This window comes from Oryzias latipes, chromosome 6 (assembly GCF_053564925.1).
Source record: "Oryzias latipes strain Hd-rR chromosome 6, Olatipes_Hd-rR_3.1".
Lineage (NCBI taxonomy): Eukaryota > Metazoa > Chordata > Actinopteri > Beloniformes > Adrianichthyidae > Oryzias > Oryzias latipes.
In genome coordinates, this window is record NC_136242.1 from 18,984,520 (window position 1) to 19,006,519 (window position 22,000).

General features: G+C 36.5%; 3 protein-coding genes across 6 annotated transcripts; all 3 read left to right on the top strand.

Annotated features, from left to right (window-relative positions):
* The first annotated feature begins 2,008 nt into the window (after positions 1–2,008).
* On the top strand, positions 2,009–8,255 carry fads2 (fatty acid desaturase 2). 2 transcript variants are annotated; one of them, XM_020704003.3, is made up of 13 exons: positions 2,009–2,398; positions 2,647–2,919; positions 4,073–4,183; positions 4,276–4,473; positions 4,563–4,664; positions 4,725–4,850; positions 4,929–4,989; positions 5,066–5,142; positions 5,274–5,371; positions 5,601–5,697; positions 6,460–6,539; positions 7,455–7,580; positions 7,688–8,255. In XM_020704003.3, the coding sequence occupies exons 2-13, from the start codon at positions 2,710–2,712 to the stop codon at positions 7,737–7,739; spliced, it is 1,338 nt and encodes a 445-aa protein (XP_020559662.2). In that variant the 5' UTR covers positions 2,009–2,398; positions 2,647–2,709; the 3' UTR covers positions 7,740–8,255. The 2 variants fall into 2 exon arrangements, with proteins under 2 accessions (XP_020559662.2, XP_023811529.1); XM_023955761.2 differs by having other exon boundaries at positions 2,258–2,398; positions 2,628–2,919.
* An 844-nt stretch (positions 8,256–9,099) lies between these two features.
* Positions 9,100–14,585, top strand: LOC101156571 (acyl-CoA Delta-4 desaturase). Of its 2 annotated transcripts, none has more exons than XM_078948706.1 (14): positions 9,100–9,209; positions 9,383–9,604; positions 9,886–10,235; positions 10,953–11,063; positions 11,161–11,358; positions 11,429–11,530; positions 11,614–11,739; positions 11,830–11,890; positions 11,968–12,044; positions 12,186–12,283; positions 12,384–12,480; positions 13,516–13,595; positions 13,889–14,014; positions 14,215–14,585. In XM_078948706.1, the coding sequence occupies exons 3-14, from the start codon at positions 10,026–10,028 to the stop codon at positions 14,264–14,266; spliced, it is 1,338 nt and encodes a 445-aa protein (XP_078804832.1). In that variant the 5' UTR covers positions 9,100–9,209; positions 9,383–9,604; positions 9,886–10,025; the 3' UTR covers positions 14,267–14,585. The 2 variants fall into 2 exon arrangements, with proteins under 2 accessions (XP_078804832.1, XP_004069638.1); XM_004069590.5 differs by having other exon boundaries at positions 9,131–9,235.
* Positions 14,586–16,316: 1,731 nt separating this feature from the next.
* On the top strand, positions 16,317–21,998 carry LOC101156814 (acyl-CoA Delta-4 desaturase-like). Of its 2 annotated transcripts, none has more exons than XM_011476060.3 (14): positions 16,317–16,474; positions 16,825–17,062; positions 18,214–18,324; positions 18,445–18,642; positions 18,721–18,822; positions 18,897–19,022; positions 19,099–19,159; positions 19,239–19,315; positions 19,438–19,535; positions 19,679–19,775; positions 20,629–20,708; positions 20,859–20,984; positions 21,154–21,225; positions 21,306–21,998. In XM_011476060.3, the coding sequence occupies exons 2-13, from the start codon at positions 16,862–16,864 to the stop codon at positions 21,203–21,205; spliced, it is 1,329 nt and encodes a 442-aa protein (XP_011474362.1). In that variant the 5' UTR covers positions 16,317–16,474; positions 16,825–16,861; the 3' UTR covers positions 21,206–21,225; positions 21,306–21,998. The 2 variants fall into 2 exon arrangements, with proteins under 2 accessions (XP_011474362.1, XP_078804833.1); XM_078948707.1 differs by having other exon boundaries at positions 16,359–16,474; positions 16,746–17,062.
* The last annotated feature ends 2 nt before the right edge of the window (positions 21,999–22,000 follow it).

Genomic DNA, 22,000 nt, shown 5'->3' on the forward strand with positions numbered 1-22,000 from the left:
GTGTTTAAAAGAAAATACATATTCCCTGGAACTACATGGTGTTCTGGTGGCCACTATTGTCTCACTACAACCTAAAGATCCAGTTTCAAGTCCTGCATGACAAGTTCCATTCTGTGCAGACGTATCATGTTCTTTTGGCATAGCTGCTGATTCCAAATTGCACTTAAAGTGACTAACAGGTTGAGTTGCATCGGCAGCTGTGAGTAGTTAGTCTCTTTGTGACCTTGTCATAGATTTGTGATTTGTTCAGCCTGTAGCCTGCCCTTTCTGCTGACAGCACTGATAGACCTCCTGTATCTGAAAAAGAATGGAGGTTTCCTGGAAGACCATAAATGTCCACAATATAGACTCAGAATTTCAATTTCTCAGTTTCAAAAGCTTTACCTCTTGATGAGTTTAATTTTTTACTATCACAATACAGGTACTTATTTTACTTAAGTATGTTTAGAACTATTTGTTTACTTGTTATTAAAGTTAGACATGGGTTAGGTTATTATATTCACTGAAGCTGTATTTTTCTAAATGAGAAAAATGAGAATTTTTACCCTGTAAATATAATATTAAAAAAAACACCCATTTCTTAAATGTAGATGAGAAACAGGCCATTTTTTATTTACTTCTCATGAAAATCAGTTTTCATTCCTGACTTATACCTAAAGACAGTTGCAGTTGGGCTCCCGAATGCTGTAAAGCATGGAAATGCTGCGAGGTCAGATGAGCTTCGCCTCTGTCAGCCTGATGAGCAATGGCAGCAGAAATGGACAAACAGGGGGACAGGCTCCGTTGAAGATAATCATCTTTGAAATGCAGAGGACCAAAACAGCTGATTTGCACATCGTGCATCTCACTCAAATGACCCGAATGACCTGTAAAAAGGGAACGGACAGACACCTCAATAAAACCCTGCAAATCTATTAGCTTTAATAGTAATCGACACTTTAACTGTTTCTAATATTTCATCTGAAAGTCACAAAAATGTGGGATGAATTGGTTTTCTAAATCTGGGACCTCGGAGGTGTTTGAGGAGATGATCAGCTGTGGTCATTTCAGGACAGAGATGATGTTCTCATTTGTCGCTGACTCTGTGGTGAGACATCTGACATCAGTGACCTGAGGTTTTTCTCTTGTGATTTTATGATTTTGTTTTGCATTCTTTGCATTCAGGCTGCGGTAAACTCGCTGTGGCGTATTTGCATTCCTCAAATACCTGCATGTGTGTCTTGGCTGGTGCTGAGTCCAGACTATACAACATAACAACATCACTTTATTAATTTTCTTAATTGCTGCAAAGAAAAAAAAATGAATTAAAGTCCCACTACGTCAACATCTGTTGATGCATTTAAAATCATCCCCAGTGGTCTTTTAATTATGATTATGCCATTTTTAGACAAAATCCAAAAACCTGTCATTTTCTAGATAGTAGTTTCTGCAGAGCAGCAAGACTTTAGTAGAATTTTGCCTCTGAGTTGTGGGCAGGACTGTTGGCAGTAAGCCTCCCCCCAATTCCCATCACCCATCTTTTTGTCTCCTGCTAATTTTCAGCCCCTCACAACTCCAACCTAACATTACAGGTGCAACAAAAATGGCAAGTAATACTGGAGTTATCCAGCCGTACAGTTTTGAGCCATATGTCAGCTCGAATGAGGAAAACGAAGATGTGCATGGATCTATTTGTCTACAATTTGAATGGAGCAGAGCAGGAAACCTGTGGTCCCCTGACTGTAAAGCCCATTGGTCACTGTTACAAGATTTTTCAAACACATTTTTCCGTCTGCTCCCGATCCACAACGATTTAATAGAAAAGAAAATACTCAGAAATACAATTGTAATCTTAATTTTCTTTATATATGTCCTCCATTCTGACCAAAATGCCACAAGAACTTGTTAAAAACACCAAAAAAACTATTTTCATCAGGTATTTGATGTTTGAGAAAAGGAACTCATTTGCGCCATCTGCTGGAGGATGCGCGACATGCACAGCAGGTCGCCGCTGCTGATCTGCCCACGCACAAATGCATCCATTTAGCATTTTCGTGGAAACGATCAGAACTCCAGGATCGGGTCCATAGGTGACACCACGTCCTCCAGATAAGTCATTTCCGCGTTGATTTCCGTAACGGCCCCACAAACATTCACATCCTCCCTCCACCTATGTGGCACATGTGACCACCGGTCCAAACTGTAGGACCGCTACGCTCCGATTGGCCAGGAAGTCTCGAATGATCTGCTCGAAGTTCGCCCTGCCGGTGATGGTGAAGGAGAGAGAACCCCTCCTATCAGGGAGGACAATGAGAGGATGGTTTATATGATGCTTGCCAGGCTATTTGAACGAATCTGCATTGAACGGAGTCTGCTGATGCGACTGGAGCCTGGAGACAACAGCCAGGATCTGGGTTTTGTAAGTTAGAAACCTAAACGGTTTTGACTGTAGAAAAAAATTGCACGTTTTTTGTTTTTGTTTTTCTTCTTTCTTTTATTTCAAAAGAACAATTTCTTGCTGTTCTTCCCAGGTCATAATATTTATTTCTAACATAATCTTGTGTGATTTCATCATCACTTATTGATAAATATGTCTATTTGAATAACCTCTCCTGTTGCTTGTGCTGCTCTCTGCATTCTTTATGAAGACCGTCTCTTTGCATCCAGGTGTGAAGCTTTCTAGCAGACTGTTCCGTTAGCTGGTTTAAGTCAGAAGCAGCAGCAGAGAGGATGGGAGGTGGAGGCCAACTGTCTGGGAGCGTGGAGCCTGGCAGCGGCAGAGATTCAGGTGTTTTCACCTGGGAGGAGGTGCAGAAGCACAGCAGCAGGACCGATCAATGGCTGGTAATCAATCGAAAGGTTTATAACATCACTCAATGGGTCAAAAGACACCCAGGAGGGTCTCGTGTCATCAGTCACTATGCTGGAGAAGATGCCACGGTAATTATGCACATTTTTTTTTAGGGTTTTGTTGTATAAAAACGTATTTTCTGTTCATGGAAAGAGGATTTTAGGCATCCTCTTATACCAATGAGAGTCCAGTGTCTACCTCAGCTGTCATCAATAACAGAGCTAATATTATTTCTTTTGCATTTTCAGACAGCTGATAGATATGTGTTTATTTATTAATGTGGCTCTATTATTCACAATGTTTGAGCAGTAGTATTTTTATTGTAATTGACCTATAGTAAACTCTGACCTTTGACCAACTTCTTCTCTGTGACACATCATCCTATGCAGTACTGGCAGATATCTCTAAAGAACACTGACCAGTCAAACTTAATTGCTTTGATTTTTTGCCATTCTCTTTAAAAGGTTTATAAAAAGGGTGTGGACAGAAATTTATTCGGAAACGTGAGCAAAGCAACATTTAACATTATTATAATGTGTTACTACCTACGAGCACAAATCGATTTATAGTTAAATAGGGATTTTTTTTTGTTCTTGTTTTTTATTTGGGCACAATCACATGGAAATTGAGGTCAGCACCTCTTGTTAAGTCCGGTGGCAGTTCTCCTTTCTCAAAGAGACATTAGAGAATGCTTCCTGACTATGGAGGATCACATTTCTCTGCCTGATCTTTGCCAGAACATGACGACACGAGGTTCACATTCATGTTGCTCATTGTACATTCAGGCATGAGGCGTTCAAAATTTTGCCACGGAGCATTCGGTCTGAGACTCAAGCTGTCGATGCAGTTTATTGCTGGTGGGTGCTAGATTCCAGTGGGTTAACCCTGAGTCACTCACTCTTTTTACAATTTTTTGTTTTTGGAACAGCAGAGGCTCTTGATGTGAATCACAGCAGAACTGTCACTTTTTTCTCTGAGGCCATAATCACAACCAATCTAAAAATTAAAAATTGTTTTCCAACCAATATTTTGTGATATAGTATGCTATGGAAGGTAATCCAACAAATAACACAACAGAGAATATATAATATACTATAAATATTCAAATAGGATCTTATGAATAATGTATCACATTATTTTACCAAAAAATTGTTTTATAACTATCTGAAGTATTTAAATTAAATACAAGTTGATCAAATGCTGTATAAATTACCATCTTAAATATTTACTTTTCTTACCCAGGAGGCATTCACGGCTTTTCACCCTGATCTAAAGTTTGTGCAAAAGTTTCTGAAGCCTCTGCTGATTGGAGAGTTGGCACCAACAGAGCCCAGCCAAGACAGAAACAAAAATGTGAGTCTCTATAGATTCACTTCTCCACTAAAGATTGTGTTCATTTTTTTAAGTACAGACTTCATGACTTTTTTTTTTGTTGTTGCTCCCAGGCTTCCATCATACAGGATTTTGAGAATTTAAGAGTTCAGGCAGAGAAGGAAGGTTTGTTCAAGACCAAGCCTTTGTTCTTCTGCCTCCATTTGGGTCACATCTTACTGCTGGAGGCCCTTGCGTGGCTAATTGTCTGGATATGTGGGACTGGATGGACAATGACATTTTTATGCTCAATCATTTTGGCCACTGCTCAGGTATTTAGAGCATAGTTATCTGTTAATGTAACTGCTGTTAAAGAATATTATTTATTATTAAAACAATATATACATCTGTTTCTTTCTAGTCACAGGCTGGGTGGTTGCAGCATGACTTTGGTCACCTTTCTGTCTTTAGAAAGTCCAAATGGAATCATCTGGTGCACAAGTTTGTCATTGGACATTTAAAGGTAACTTTTACAAACCATTTAAGACTTTTACAACATTCTTTAACTACTGTTTTCTGACAGGGAGCTTCTGCCAGCTGGTGGAATCACCGACATTTTCAGCATCACGCAAAACCCAACATCTTCAGGAAGGACCCTGATGTCAATATGCTGGACATCTTTGTACTCGGAAACACTCAACCAGTGGAGGCAAGAGTAATCCACGAATCCCCTCAAAATATACATTGATCCTAACTGCTAACTTTACTCTGCGTATCTCTGTTACAGTACGGAGTTAAAAAGATTAAACGCATGCCCTACAACCTCCAACACCAGTATTTTTTTCTTTGTAAGTTGAAGTGATGTCAACATAAATAAAGGAGCAAAAGGAGAGCATTTGTAATCAGTTTGTGTTTTGTTTTCAGTGGGTCCACCTCTGCTCATTCCAGTTTACTTCCACATGCAGATTATGAAGACCATGGTTCACCATCGTCACTGGGTGGTAAGAGACAACCTTTTTTTGGAAGTGCAGGACAATCTTAGACAGGAAGTTGTTTTTTTGTTTATAAGGATTTGATGGATACACAATATTTTATGACAAACTAAGATGTTGAATGACTTTCTCTTTTCCAGGATCTGGTTTGGTCTTTATCCTACTACCTTCGCTTCTTCTGTAGTTATATACCCCTGTATGGTGTGTTTGGCTCTTTTGCCCTCCTCACCTTTGTCAGGTAATCGTAGAGGGAAAGTATTGCTGAAATCATTAAATGAGTCCTGATTTTTGGCCATTTTCAACCCAAAAAAATAAAAACACTCAAAGATACGCTGTTACCCACAGGCTAATGTTACTGATCTATTTAAAACTGCTTTTTAATACTGAAATAATTGCTTTCCTTTTTACATTTTTTTTAAATCATTTACTTTTACAGCATGTTTAGTAAATCCTGTGTCCCATCACAGGTTTTTGGAGAGCCACTGGTTTGTGTGGGTGACTCAGATGAACCATCTGCCAATGGAGATTGAGAACGAGAAGCACCAGGATTGGGTGACGATGCAGGTAGCATGTTTGGCAGAAATTAGGGTGTCAGAGTTGATAATCTACAGGATTCTAAATAATGGGCAAAAGTTAATTGGTTTTCGACCAACCAGAACAGACAAAACAAATGACTAAACTCAGATAACTTGTGTTTATCAAAACCTTCCCCTTTGAAACATGAAAAGTAAAAAGTGATATTTGTATATATATATAAATATATATATGCAGTACAGACCTTCTCATTCAAAGAGTTTTCTTTATTTTCATGACTATGAACATGGTAGATTCATTGTAGAGATGTGTCAGCTGCTAGTACTCTGTGTGCCATTGACCTGGTCTCTAATCTGAGGTGCTTTTAAAGCTTTTGGGTCCAAACATTTGGTCTGTACTGTATATATATATATATATATATATATATATATATATATATATATATATATATATATATATATATATATATATATATATACATATATATTAAGCTTTTCCTAAAGCTGTTTTTTCTAAAAAACTTATTATTTAGGTTTAGATATTTTTGCTCTGATTCTTCTGTACACATGAGTGCATTTTGTAAATTGAAGGAGTTCCCTCAGAACTGTTTTTTTTTTTTTGCTCGTTTAATGTATTTAAGATACACCTTCGTTCAAATGAGAAAACGCAGTGAGGTCATTGATCAACGTGAGAAAAACTGCATTAGAATTTTCCCTTTAATGGATGAAGTTGAACAGCTGTAAAGAAAACATAAATGATCGATTCATTTACCTGCCTTCTCTTCTGTTACAGTTGCAGTCCACTTGTAACATTGAACAGTCCTTCTTCAATGACTGGTTCAGTGGACACCTCAATTTTCAAATTGAACACCAGTAAGTAAAACATTGCAGTCTCAGAAATTACCAAGACAACATCCACTATATGTTCAAACACAAAACAATGAAAGGGGGCTTTAAAAAAAAACTCATCTATTTTATAGATGCAAAAAAGTCAGAAACAAAACTTGCATAAAAGTTTTGCCAAACTATAAAAAACAAAAAGTTTGTCTTTTTGGTAAAACTTTTTAATTTCTTCCCAAAAAATGAAACTTTCATAAAAGTGTCGTAATTAGTTAAAGGAACATGCACTAAACAATCAACAATTTCATGGAACTTCAAATTAAGTTGATATAAATATGCTAATGTTGCTTCATTTATGATATTTACTCATTTTCATGTTTACTTTCTATAGTTTTATAACCTTAAATGGGTTACTATACGGCACTAAACTAAAGTTTTAGTCTGTATCATGTCACCAAATATTTGTCAAAAAGGTAAATACATTATAGCAAAAATTCACTGATATGATTTTTTAAGTCAAAACTGTTGCATCTACTAATATCTCTTTCTGAGTAGTAGTTTATGCTCTGTACCTATACTCTACATTACTCACAAGAAAAGAATTAACAGCCACATAATTATAGGTTAGCCGATCAGTTTGTCCAACAAAACAAAAAACTTTTTTTTTTGCATTGAACAAAGCCATGCAGGAGTTGAATTGCTTTCATAATAAGCATCATAGTCAGTGTAATGTCTTAGAAAAGCTTTATTTCTGAAGCTATGCTAAATAATGTGTCTGTACTGAAAACATGATTAGAGTAACTGTTTAAACCCTCCTCCAAAGACAAATGGGGTCATCAAGTTACCTGAGGCTGACAACTGTAAACACTGCCGCTAGTTGATATCATTAAAAATGCATCAGGTTAACATGCTGCATGGAAACCTTGTGTCTGTTTTTACTTCTTCCAGTTTGTTTCCTACGATGCCCCGCCACAACTACCACCTGATTGCCCCACACGTCCGTGTTCTGTGTAAGAAATATGGTATTCCATACCAGATGAAGTCTTTATGGCAAGGCATGGTGGACGTTGTCAGGTAGGAAGAAAAGTGGTTCGACACTCAGCACATTAAATGTTTGGTCTGACCAGATTTTAAGCTGTCAACTAATGTTTATTTCTGCATTTTGTCTCACTTCTGTTCAGGTCTCTGAAGACTTCGGGAGAGCTCTGGCTCGATGCATACCTACACAAATAATCGAAAAGAAAATCGAATGAAACATCTGTTTGCATTTTAAAAAAGATTGTATTTGTGTGGATCCAGTTCAACAGTTTGGATTCATACTTTGTTTTCAATGGAGTTTAAATTATAAAGTCTTTAGTTTTGTTATGGACTGGATCTGGGTTTTTGATATGAATTTTCTGAGTAGGTATTGGTAAAATAAAGAAAACTTTTAAAACTGTGAATTGGTTGAAATTGTTTGCATGAAACATGTGTTAAGTTTAATTTTTTTAAACAAACAAAAAATACTGCATTAAATTGAATTAGAAACATTTTGTAAATGTTTACAATTGTAATAATATTGATTAAGTCGCAAACAACAGTTGGATTAGTAAAAAGGTGAAATGAACTTGTTCATTATTTTAGAATTTCTCAAGTTTAACCTTTAAAGTTTATTACTGTAAAGCTCCTTCTAGTGAACCCCTACAGAGTACAATTATTCTGTACTGTCAGATGTTTGCTGTAATAAAAAAAACTATTTTGAGACTTGAATTGAGTTTATGTCGAGTATTTGTTTATTTCCTTTAATGTAATTTTTAAAAGTTCCTGATAAATGTCTTTATAATCTTATAATCAGCTATGAAAGACTGATTAAGTCAAAAATAATAAGTAAATAAAAAGTATTTTCAGAACATTCCTTATTGCAAACGGTTTCTTTTTTATATTTGACAATATTTGTAAAATACCATCAAAGCTTATTAAAAATAAAGCCTAATTTTGTTTTCCAGTTTGCATATTTCGTTAGAGCTGGTTATATGTTAGAGAATATGGAAGAAGCTGATTCACTGTGGCGACCCCTTAAAGGGAAAAGCTGAAAGGAAAAGAAGAAATTTGGATACCAATTCTCCAAAGAATGTATGAACTTTGGCCTACTTCTCTGCAGCCAGGGACACCAAAACTGACTGTTTTTCTGTACTGTTAAATATAAAGAATCAATCCAGCGATGCACTCAACACACAAACAATATTTTCTCTTTCTTTATATTTACAGTTTTTGTTAATAAACAAACTCTACATTCTTAGATGCATGTGAAAAAAAAATTGTATCAGAACGTTTCAGTGCAATTTGACACATTGCATGCAAAACTAATGATGATGCATTGAAAAAAAAGGTGTAAAAATATGCATTAGCGTGTTTTCAAATAATTGCAGAAGTCATAAAAGCAGTTTAACTTTGTTGTGTCCCCCTTAAAGCCATTTATCTTTGTTAATACAGAAAATTGACAAATCTTTTTGCAAAAACTATCTATTTGGTTTCTGTTTGAAACCAAAACGTTTGTTGGCTGTCTGTTTAACCTAAGATGGACTAAGACAGAATTTCAATTAAGAGTTGCCTAGCAACAGTGACCTATTGCTACATTTAAAAAAAAAAAGGGAATTCTGGGTCTTATTTCTTCTTTTGCTTGAGAAACAAGAAATGCACACACTTGATTAAAGACATTCAAAGGTGTGGAAATCATTTCAGGACTAAAGGTGTAGTTTGTAATCATGTCGTTTTGGAATAGCAATCTGAGATAAGGGTTCACTCTAAACTTTATCTCGTTTTCTTGTTAAAGATCTTTCCTGATTTCGAGGTAATGGTTCATAACTGACTCCTTATCCTGCATTTTCCCCCTTTAGTCTCTCAGGAGACCGCAACATTCAGGTGAGCAGATGTGGCACTGTGACCAGCGGTCCAAAAAGTTGGACCAGTTGGACCGCTGCGCTCCGATTGGCCAGAAAGTCTCGAATGATTCCGCTCAAAGTTCGTCCTAATGATGATGCTAAAGCAAAGCGAATGCAGCCCATCAGGGATGATATGATGATATGATCTCGAGCTGGAGAAACCGAGGCAGTCTAAATGTAAGTTTTGTTTTCTTTTCTGTTTTGGTCAGTGTATTAGTGCGCCTTGCAAGGACCCTCTGTTGTGTTAAAAAAAAAAGTGAAGGCGAATTTGTTAGCTTATTTTCTTTTCAACATGTTAGCTAATTTTTTTTAACCAGCGCGTGAACAGCTGCTCGTCACAACATCATATTAGCCTGACACATTAGCTTAACTTTCTTGTTTTGGGTGCCTTTTGTTTCAACGACTGTTTGTTGGGTTCCTGTGAGAGTTAACCGTGACTTTGTACCGATATATTTTAGACCCCTAGCGCACTACGGACAACTACTGACTGAAAGTGAAAACGAGCAACCGCAAGAAGAAATAAGTGAAAACGGCGACGAGAGAGAAAAAAGTGCAGCTTCTTCCTGTTAAAGAACACAGAGACAAACAGCAGCAGAGGATGGGAGGTGGAGGACAGCTGGCAGACACTCCGGAGGCTGGCAGCAGCAGAGATGCAGGTGTGTTTACCTGGGAGGAGGTGCAGAAGCACAGCAGCAGGAAGGATCAATGGCTGGTGATCAATCGAAAGGTTTATAACATCACTCAGTGGACCAAAAGACACCCAGGAGGGTCAAGTGTCATCAGCCTGTATGCTGGAGAAGATGCCACGGTAAACATGAATTCCTGTTAACTTTATGTGGAAATTATTATTATTATTATTATTATTATTATTATTATTATTATTATTATTATTTTACAATATAAGTTCTAAAATGACGATCAAAGTTTTTCAAAACCTTTCCTTATATCTTCACATTTGTTTTCCAGGTTTTAACTGATTTTTAGTTGAATATTTCTTACAAACTAGTTTAATGGAAAATGAATAGACTGGTTAAGATCTGGATAATTTATTTTAGTAATATTATCATTTCGGCCTGAATAGTTTCCTGTGACACAACGATAAATATGAAATAATGCCTTTTAACACATTATACACTTCCTTCATTTATTTAGTTTATATTAAAACAAATAGTTATATTGAATCAATTTCTAAAATAAAGAACTTCATTTGGATAAATGCAGTAATTAGAATTGCATCACATGAAGCCTTTTGTAAACATTTCAAACTGATACGATATCAATATGTGATGTTTAACTCTTGTTCTCAGACTGACATGAGTGAAACTAGTAATTAAGTCATTGTACCATGACAGTGAATTATTGGAAATGGGTACAAATTAAAGAAATTGTGACCACTGTCCACCCACCTACTGTTTCATTCCTTAGATGTCCCCCAGTTCTTAAAGTAAGGCAAAATTTGGATTTTTGATACTTTCTGCATCTTATACATCATGTTTGCGTTTTATTTTATTTTTTTTTATTCCAGGAGGCCTTCACAGCTTTTCATCCTGATCTAAATTTTGTGCGAAAGTTTCTAAAGCCTCTTCTGATCGGGGAGCTGGCAGCAGCAGAGCCCAGCCAGGATCCAAACAAGAATGTGAGCTGTCAGATTATCTTTGATTGTCTTTCGCCTAAACAAAGAGGCCCCTCAATAATTAGGCTGCATTGCTTCATTAAGCTTTTTCTTCTTCCAGATTGCAATCATAGAGGATTTTGAAAGATTACGAGTTCAGGCAGAGAAAGATGGTTTGTTTAAGACAAAGCCTTTGTTCTTCTGCCTCCATTTGGGTCACATCCTCCTGCTGGAGATCCTCGCGTGGACCCTTGTCTGGCTCTGGGGGACAGGTTGGACAGTGACATTACTGTGTGCGGCATTGCTGGCAACTTCACAGGTGAATAAAACAAAAGATCTTTTGGTTGAGTACCTTGCAATGAAATGTTCTAAGTACTTTGATTCTGCAGGCACAGGCTGGGTGGTTGCAGCATGACTTTGGCCACCTTTCTGTCTTTAAGAAGTCTAAATGGAATCATCTTGTGCACAAGTTTGTAATTGGACATTTAAAGGTAACTTTTTAGATCAATTGAAGTTTTTCCTTTATATTTTAAAGTCTCCTTACATTTTTTTTATGTTTTGTTTTTATTTTTAGGGAGCCTCAGCCAGCTGGTGGAATCATCTACATTACCGACATCATTCCAAACCCAATGTTCTGGATAAAGATCCTGATGTCAATATGTCAGGTCTCTTCGTTTTAGGAGCCGTTCAGCCAGTGGAAGCAAGTAGCTCAGAATATAAATACCTCCAGTGCTTCATAAATGCATCGATCGAAGCTGCTCAACTAACTCTGTTGATCTTTTCTTCACAGTACGGCATCAAAAAGATCAAACACATGCCCTACAATCACCAACACCAGTACTTTTTTCTCTGTATGGATGCTTAAAGCTGTTTAAAACCCCAAACTGTCATTGATTTCTCCAAGAATGAAGTCTGTTTTCTGTTCCAGTGGGACCTCCATTACTCATTCCAGTGGTGTTCAATCTTCAAATACTGACGACCATGATTTCCCGTCGTGATTGGGTGGTAGGATGTCAACCTATGAGACACAAAGCGATTTGATATGAAATCCATATTTGAGCTGAATTTAAATTAACCCATCTAAACTGACTAAAAAACTATGAATTATATTTTTTTTAAAAACCACTCAATCTGCTTTTTTCAAAGGATTTGGCTTGGTACGTGTCATTCTACCTGCGCTTTTTCTACTGTTATATCCCCTTTTATGGTTTCCTCGGCTCAGTGGCACTCATCACCTTTGTCAGGTAAAGAAGTTGAATTTTTCTTAAATTTGATCAAAGTAATAAAAAAATTTATTAACATATTTGTTGTCCCGTGCTTTACCTTAATATACATTTTTTCCAGGTTCCTGGAGAGTCACTGGTTTGTGTGGGTGACTCAGATGAACCATTTGCCAATGGAGATCGATCACGAGAGGCGTCAGGAATGGCTGACCACACAGGTATGTTTGTCATTCAAAGTCTATGTATCCTGACGCCTACATACTATAAGCTCCTACTCCATCTGTCTAGGGGCACATTTTTAGGGTTTTTTGCCCTCACCGCTTGATTTTTTTAGAAAATCTCAGCAGGTATTTTGTGTAAGATTTTCTTGTTGGGTTGTGTTGGCCACCATTCATGAGCAAATATCCATAATGAATGACATACAACACTTAGATGACACTTTTATCAGTAGCAAAAGGCCGTAAAAGTAAAAACTCTTTTTTTACAAAGAGACAACATTTTGAAGATTACCAAAACAAAAAAAAGTTCTGTCTTGCATGAAGTACACAATCTTCAGCTCAAATACCGTTAGAAGCGTTCAAGTGTTTGTTTTACTATACAGGCTGAACTGTGCTTGTCATTGTGGTTATTTTTTTATTCTTCAAACATCTGTTTCATCTACCAAAGACAAGAGAAAAGACGGGAGCAGTTCAGCAGAGAGAAGACTAAACAAAACACATCAGAAGCCTTGACAGAGAGAGGCTCCCTGTCACAGCTTTGAAAAGACGTTAAGTCTGTTAAAAAGAAAACAACAACTTTGAGAATGTCTGCAGTTACTGTTCCATTTCCCTAACATGCATTTTTAGTTGGTTTCTTTATTTCATTTGTTCATAAAAGATAGCGACAAACAGAATTGTACATTTTCTAGGATATATTTTGCTCCTGTCACTTCCACTTAATTAAATAAATAACAATATTTATGTAAAATATGTACAAATGTAAGAGATTAATTTCAGCAAAAATGAGCAAGGCAGAATAGAAATGATTCAAAGAATCAAAACCTTTACATTCAAAAGTTTACTAGATGTTAAACTTTGAAACGTCCCATTAGACTCTTGTGCAAAAGACAACCAAGTAAATAGACTATTAGTTTGTTTACAGTTGTGTTGTTTTTTTCATACATGTATTCTGCAGTATTGCTTCAAAAAGAAGGACTTGAACAGATGCATTAACTCATTCATACCTGGGCCTTCATCTTTTTTTTCTTTTTTTAGCTCCAGGCTACTTGTAACATTGAACAGTCCTTCTTCAACGACTGGTTCAGCGGACATCTCAACTTCCAAATTGAACACCAGTAAGTTTAGTTTTTGAGTCCTCCATACAAACCAGGAAATACAGTCAAACTATCATTTTCCATCTCCACACTTATGTCAATGAAACGTTTTCAATAAATGTATCTTGTTAAATAAAATTGATAATAAGAAAAACAGCTTTTTGATGGTGTATCTTGATCCATATGGGAGCCAAATATTTGTTATTAGCCCCAATACAACTGTGATACATAGACTAGTAAATTATGAGAACATTAAAGAGTCCAATAAAGTTCTACTTTTTGCTGGTTTTCTGACTCTTCACATTTTGTTTCAGTTTGTTTCCCAGAATGCCTCGTCACAGTTACCACCTGGTGGCTCCACAGGTGCGTGAACTCTGTAAGAAGCATGGAGTTCCTTACCAAATAAAATCCTTATGGAGGGCCATGGCTGATGTTGTCAGGTATGCCATCTCCACAAGAAACACATAATGTTAAAAATGAAATAAAACATTGACCATGTGACTTTGTGTCTTTAAGCACTTCAGCCAGAATGTCCGCTGTCTCCCGTTACAAACAGATCAAATGCTTAACTGACAAAGAGGCTGCTATTTTATTCATGACCTGACCTGTTTATTTATTTTTTTCTAACCTTCTTTTTCAGCTCGCTGAAGACCTCAGGGGATCTCTGGCTGGACGCATACCTCCATAAATGACAACCTTCATCTTAAAGAAGTCCTGCTCGTTTTCCATTGTAGCAAAATTCAGCCAATTAGGTTGTGTTTTTCTTATGAATAGTAGACTTACTCAAACGCAATAAAGTGTGTTCTCATGTGACATGTTGATCAACTCTGATGTTTTGAAGAGCAAATTTACTACTACTGATTTGAGACATCCAAGTAATTATACTGATAAGTACCATAGGATGACTTATTCAATTAACTTCCAGGATGTTTTTGTGTTAAACCTCTAACTTATGCTACAATTATTGTTTTATGTTCTATCTATACTCAATAAAAATTGTGTTGACCACTCCTTGCTTTCTTAGCAGCATAAATCAACACCTATTCAGATAAGAAGTCATAATAAAGGATGTCCAGAAAATTTAGAGTGGATATTGCAGATGATATAATGGTTTAACTCAAAAAAAGGAGGAAGAAGGAACTTTTGAATGCAACAATTCTTGTTAATTTGTGCATAGATGAATCTGACTCTGAAAGTTAACTTTTATTTAACTCTGAACATTTTTATCTAAAAGCTTGATAAATTAAAAGCAATAAAGTCTGACTCATGGCATGTGTGCTACAAATGACTTCATCTCTTTGATCATAAGGTACAGTGTGGTGCAATGTAAATGAAGTCAGACAGTATGAAGTGGAATAAGCTCCAAAGTAGCATTACCTGCTGCAACTTGACAAACTACAAGGGTCAGTCATTTGAGAAGAAAACAGTCAATTCTTTTTTATTTTTGGTTTGGGTCGTCTCCACAAATAAGGTTTTACACATGTGGTTAACCATGGTGCTATTTTAGATGACCCCACCCTTACAATAACGTGTTCTCCCTACCATGACAAAGGTGGATAAAGGTGGAAATATTTCATGTAATCCATGGACACCAGTGAAGATCACAAATCATTGAAGAAAAAAGGTTCAGCGCACTGTCTAGTGGGTCTAGATGACCCAACTCCCAACGTTAAAGTGCCTAGGATAGCACAAGGGTTAAGGGTAGCACTGTAAGAAAAGTTTGAATTTGGGAGCTTACTGGAGAAAAGGTATGAGAACATAGAACAAGCTGATGCATCAAAAAGGAAACCGAAATAAGAAGTGCATTATATAGACTAATAACATTCAACCACAATCAAACAGGAAATAAAATGTAAAACTAATTAATTAAAACATTTAGGGTTTAATATATCTTTTTTTTCCCAAAAGGTAAATGTTATCTCCTATTTAATTCCATAAACCACATATTAAAGGCACACATTCAATTTTTGTCCTACACCTTTGCTTATTTATGTTATTTTGATGGAAACACTATATTTCAAATACAATTCCAAAATCCATTGCCTTTCAAATTTCCCAGAAGTCTCTGCCAAGAATGAGTGTGCATTGATGCTTACTAGACTGGCGAACATATACCACAATGCATTGCGTTTGAACATTTTTTTTTGTGGAAAAAAACGTGTTTACATTCATTTTTAGATAAAAAAAACAACATTTTCATCACCAGTCGTTGTAAAATGCTTGTATTGATTAGATTTTCACTTTGTAAAACCGATTATGTCATATTACAAAAGCTATTAAAGAAAAATTGACAGCAAATGCAAATAGTTGGCTCCAAATTAGAAAAGTGCAAATGAAGACAATAACTTATCATAATAATGATATTAATTATGATAGGTGATCATGATTGTTCTCTGAAATAGACTCCTTTTCATGGGATGCGGGATTGTAAATGCCATCTAAATTGCAGGGTGGATGCATGATCCAGGTCAGAATGAGTTGGAGCTGAAAAGGCAGTCGGTCTGAAAGGCTAACGAACTCCAGTAACCTGCAGGTCTCTTTACGTAAGAGCCGTTTGATCCCGCTGTGGTACTAGCACCACCTCCCGGAGCCGGCCCGTAAGCCCACTCCGAATGTTCCGCCTTGCGTTCGCACAAGCATCCCGACCCACGTCGCCGTGGCTCTGTTCCAGGATGAAGGCCTGCTGCGGCTGCGCCGATTGGCCAGAAAACCTCGAAAGATCTGCTCGAAGTTCGCAGGGATGGAGGGGGGCAGGGAGGGAGGGAGGGGCCAGAACATCCGTGACGACAGCTGATTTTTTAAATGATGTTTATAAAACGGATCCTCGAGAACAAGAATTCACTTTTGCCGGTCTGGTGATGTGACTGAAGCCCGACGAGAGTAGTCAAAAACTGGAAGCTGTAAGTGTGAAATATTTTTAGTATATATGCAAACTGTCGCTTGGCGCGTTTACAACAACAGCCAGCTTCCGTTTTCTTTGTTATTTCCGAGTAAATCCACAGATGACACACTTTACAACGCACTGATGCAGATCCTAATGTTTTCTTTCATTATTATTAGACGAATCGTTTGTGTTTGATCATTTAATAACCTAAGATATGATGAGGTGGATTATTTCAACCCTCTAATATATTGTTTTCCATTACTTCAACCCAAATCTTGTGTCTGCAGACTAGTTCAGCAAGCACTCCTATAATGATGAGACATCATTGATTCATTCAGACATTAATTCCAGTGTGAATCTCGTCAGACTCCTCGAGCTTGCAGGTGGATTTCCAACAGTGAAGATGGGAGGTGGAGGTCAGCAGACAGAGCCGGTCAGCGGCAAAGGGACTGGTTTTTTCACCTGGGAAGAGGTGCAGAAGCACAGCAACAGGAACGATCAGTGGCTGGTGGTCAAACGAAAAGTTTACAACGTCACAAATTGGGCCAAAAGACACCCAGGGGGGTTTCGAGTCATCAGCCACTATGCAGGAGAGGATGCCACGGTGAGTATGTTTCATCTTAACATGCATGTCAGGACAACTGAATCTTTGCTGCACATTTCATTGGGACAGTCAGTGGGCATTTTGTGCAGGACTTTTGGAAAACTAAGAGGATCAGCAGTTATACTAATCTGGCATATTTATACTAGTGAGCAATCGCTCCACGGAATAAAACAATGTGTCAATAATTAATAAAAAACAAATTAAAAACACTAGTAATACATAGAAACCTGAAATCTGTGTTAGCTCTTTTGGAAAATGCCCTTAAATGTATGGCAAGCTGTTTGAACCAAAAAAAAAAATAGTAGTCAAAAATGGGGAAAAACTACTAAGTAAAATCTTTGTAATGAGAATGAACATTTCATATACTGGATCACCAAGCAAACTGCAAAAAATTACGTAAACTAAAAGATAAACTGAGTTTCCACAACTTTTTTATTTTCTGTAGTCATGAAACGCATCTGCACATAAATCCACTCTCCCAACATTTGTCAAATAATGTTTATCCAATAATTATTAAACTAGATTTTGTTTTTGATAGAAATCCATTGCAACTACTGCAACATAGCATAAATCATATCCATATTAAAAACTAGATTACACAAAAAAAACAACGTTTTTTTGGCACTAAGCAAATATAATTAGTTTTAAGCAGTGCAAAGTCCAAAGTTTCCTGGTTTGTCACCATCATCAGTTTTCTGTGCCATGTTTTTCTTTTTGTGTAGTAGGCTAATAAATGCAAATATCCTTGAAATGCCAATGAGGCTGACCTTGACCTTTGTACAGGGTTTTTACTTGTAATTGAACATGACCTGCTGGCTAACTAAGAACAGGGTTCTGTTAGCTTGTCACTGCAACTGTTTATGATATGGATGCTGAACTTCCTAAATTGTTTAGGTTTCAAACTTTACTTCTATTCTGAGTAATAAAATATTGCTAAGGACAAATGCTGTTGTTGTAAATGTACTCATACTGGATTGTTAATGCACCTGATCCAGTTCAATGGTAAGTTACGTATCAGCATTTGTAGATACTTTGCACAATCCCTTAATTTTTGTCATTTAGTCAGAGAAAATACAATTTTGTAAATGAAAAGTACACTTAACTAGGCTCAGCAAATTAAAATAGGGAACTAAAATGCTTTTGCCTTTCAGGAGGTGTTTGCTGCTTTTCATCCAGATCAGGACTTTGTTCAAAAGTTTCTAAAGCCTCTGCACATTGGAGAGTTGGCAGCAACAGAGCCCAGCCAGGACAGAGAAAAGAATGTGAGTTTTTTTTTTGGATTCAAGGAGTTGTTGAAGCTCTTGTGTGATTCACAGATCTTACATAAAAAGATTTGTGTTTCCAGCCTTTCAGGACTATCCTTTATGTCTTGTGCTTTCCAGGATTCCATAATAAAAGATTTTGATTCCCTGCGAGTCCAGACAGAAAAAGAAGGTTTGTTTAAGGCTAAGCCTTTGTTTTTCCTCCTTCATCTGGGTCACATCATACTGCTGGAAGCACTCGCATGGCTCTCTGTTTGTTACTGGGGAACCAGCTGGACAATGACTTTCCTGTGTGCAACACTGCTGGCAACTGCTCAGGTAGTTTTAAACACAGTTATCTTTTTGATGATGAAAATATTTCCAGTTCTAACAGTTATTTATCTTTAAATTCTGCAGGCACAGGCAGGGTGGTTGCAGCATGACTTTGGTCATCTATCTGTCTTTAGGAAGTCTAAATGGAATCACCTCGTACACAAATTTGTCATTGGACATTTAAAGGTAACTTTTCTTTAGATAATGTAGGAATTTAACCAGAAAACAGACATAGATGTAAAGATTTTTTTCTTTGAAAGGGAGCTTCAGCCAATTGGTGGAATCATAGACATTTCCAGCATCATGCCAAACCCAATATCTTTAGGAAGGACCCTGATATTAATGTGATGGACGTCTTTGTACTTGGAAACACTCAACCAGTAGAGGCAAGTTTCTCCAAGTAAAATATTTTTTTAGTTTACTGAGCTTTAAAGCTTACTCACCTCTATTTTCTTACTACAGTATGGAATAAAAAAGATCAAGAAAATGCCCTACAATCGCCAACACGAGTATTTCTTCCTTTGTATGTATTCATAGATGTTAAAAATGTTACAAATCATAGCAGTGTACTTAAAAAGAACTATTGTCTTTGCATTTCTTAGTGGGTCCACCTCTACTCATTCCAGTATTCTACAATTTTAACATATTTTACACCATGATTACCCGTCGTGACTGGGTGGTAAGCCTGTATTTTCTTTTTGGATCAATTTGGTTTATTATAAGAAATGTATGCATTCATTTAACACAACTACTGAAACCTAACAGTTATGTTACTAAAATAAACATTTACATTTTTTTAAGGATCTGTCTTGGGCAATGACGTATTACTTTCGCTACTATTTCTGCTTTGTACCTCTGTATGGCTTCTGGGGCTCATTTGCACTCCAGTTGTTTGCCAGGTGAGCTAAAATAATATAGTTTATTTCTTGTTTTTTCTTTTGCTTGTCATTAATGATCTGCTTCCTATCATCAAAATTGACTTTTGACAATTTTAATACCCAGCACAGAGAGAAATTTAAAGTGAAGCCCTTTGATTTCCCAGATTTTTGGAGAGTCACTGGTTTGTGTGGGTAACTCAAATGAACCATTTACCAATGGAGATGGAGCATGAGAAGCGGCAGGACTGGATGACCACACAGGTAATGCATTTCTCTAAAAACATAGTTTCACCATTTTATAATTCTGTACCAGAGTTCAAAAAAATTATGGTTGGAAAGTGATTAATCTTGGTTCTGCCATTGAAATCCTGACATTTGTTTGATGTAATTTTCATGCAGCTATCCGTTCTTGATGTCTTTATTTCTATCCCGTAATCGGATGAATTCACAAGGTCTTTGCTTGTGCTCACAGTCAAAACATAAGACAAAATAGTCGGGAGTTTTTTATTTTTTTTAACCCAGATTGCACTGACACGTTTGGGGACTGTGTAAAAAGGTTGGCTGTACTTCACTGAGTCCCAACTGTTGTTTCACAGTTGTTCTATACAGTTTTATGTGTCTAATATTAAAATAATATTGTGTCCTTTGGAAATCTTATGACTAGAGACACCTTAGCATTGGCAATGTATTAATTTTTGGTTCGTAATTGGTTGGTTGGAGGTTCAAATCCTAGGCTGTTAGTATGTTCTTGGGTAATTCAAAAGTCTCCCTCAAATGTGAAAAATATGTTTCTATTCTTAAAACCAACATGACAATGTGTAGAAATATGAAAGTAAATATTTTTAATATTGACAGATTAAAATGCCCAAAACAGAAGTTCACTTGAGTTTATTCTACACCTGATAGATAAAAGAGAGTAGAATATTACTAAATGAGCAATACTTATCTGTTATTTGTTTCAATGGCATACGACACGTTTAGTGCCATTTTGAAAGGAGATAAATGAAACTTAAGTGTAATTTGAGGTCTGTTTTTCTGAGCCAAATGCTAAAAAGTGACAGCTGTGTGATGGAGGATGAACACAGCTACATTTACATTTTGTCTCCTTTTTCAGCTGGTGTCCACTTGTAATGTTGAACAGTCCTTCTTCAATGACTGGTTCTCTGGACACCTCAACTTTCAAATTGAACACCAGTAAGTAAAGTTACAATTACAGGACCTTTGTCATGAAGTCTGATTTGATTTTCTTTAATAACTCTTTTTTTTCCCCCCGTCAAGAATACCAAAAAACAAAAGAAAATACTGATGTCAGGTTAAACACTTGTTCTGTTTCTTTCTTTCAAGCTTGTTTCCCAGGATGCCGCGTCATAACTACCACTTGGTGGCGCCACAAGTCCGTGCACTGTGTGAGAAACATGGAATTCCTTATGAGATGAAATCCTTATGGAGAGGCATGGTGGATGTTGTGAGGTAAGGACAAGGAAAAACAGTGTGTGAGGTTCATGATGCTGCAAAATCAAGTCATTGTGCTGATTTGGTTACCAGAGCAACAAGGGGAAGATGTTTTTAGTGACAAAACAATAATTCTTGTTTGTTTAAATGTATATCAAATTAATTTTTATCTTATCCTTTTTTTTAGGTCTCTGAAAAAGTCAGGGGATCTGTGGCTTGATGCATATCTTCATAAATGACAAAATGGGCCTGGAAGGAGGTGTTGCATAAAATTAGATAGCACATTTTAGCCTTTGAGAATTCCTGTATTCATACTAGAATCCTCTTTCCTTTTTGCAGGTGCTGAAAAGGATTTTCTGTTGATACATAGGTGTTCATTTAATGTAATTGTTAGAGGTCTTTTTTTGTTGTTGTTGCTAAATTTTTGAGGAGAGGGGATGATTTCAAACAAATTTTACCTTGAAACAATTACAGATACAAGAAGGGAGCATTATTATACTCCTGATTCAAAAAGTTTAGGATTTTTGACTTTCAGATGAAATTTGAGGATTTAACTAAATGTCATTTGATCATTTTGACCTCATTTCAGCTCAAGTTTCTTCAAAAATGATGGAAGATCATGTTAGCAGACAAATCTGTTAGTAAACAGCACAACGTGCCACTGTCACTCTCAGTGAATTTATAACTAGTTTCTGTTCAATGACGGTTGTTAGCTTTTTCTTTTTTAATCAAATACATTGCTATTGCTTTCTTTTAATAAAATGTCCTACTTCACAACATAATACCTTGGTTGGATAGACTTACACTGGTGCAAAATTTCACCTGAAAGTCCTAACTCGGCTAACTTTCTTTGAGTAATGTATACTGGGGAATTATAAGCTCTGTGTAGATTTTCAATATTTTTTGGAATATTTTCTTTATGAAATTGTCTTTGTCAACAAAAGTCATTATTTCCTTTAATACACATAGTTGCCCACTCTGCAACCTTCATAATACCGTCATGACAAAACAAATAAACAAAATATAAACCAATA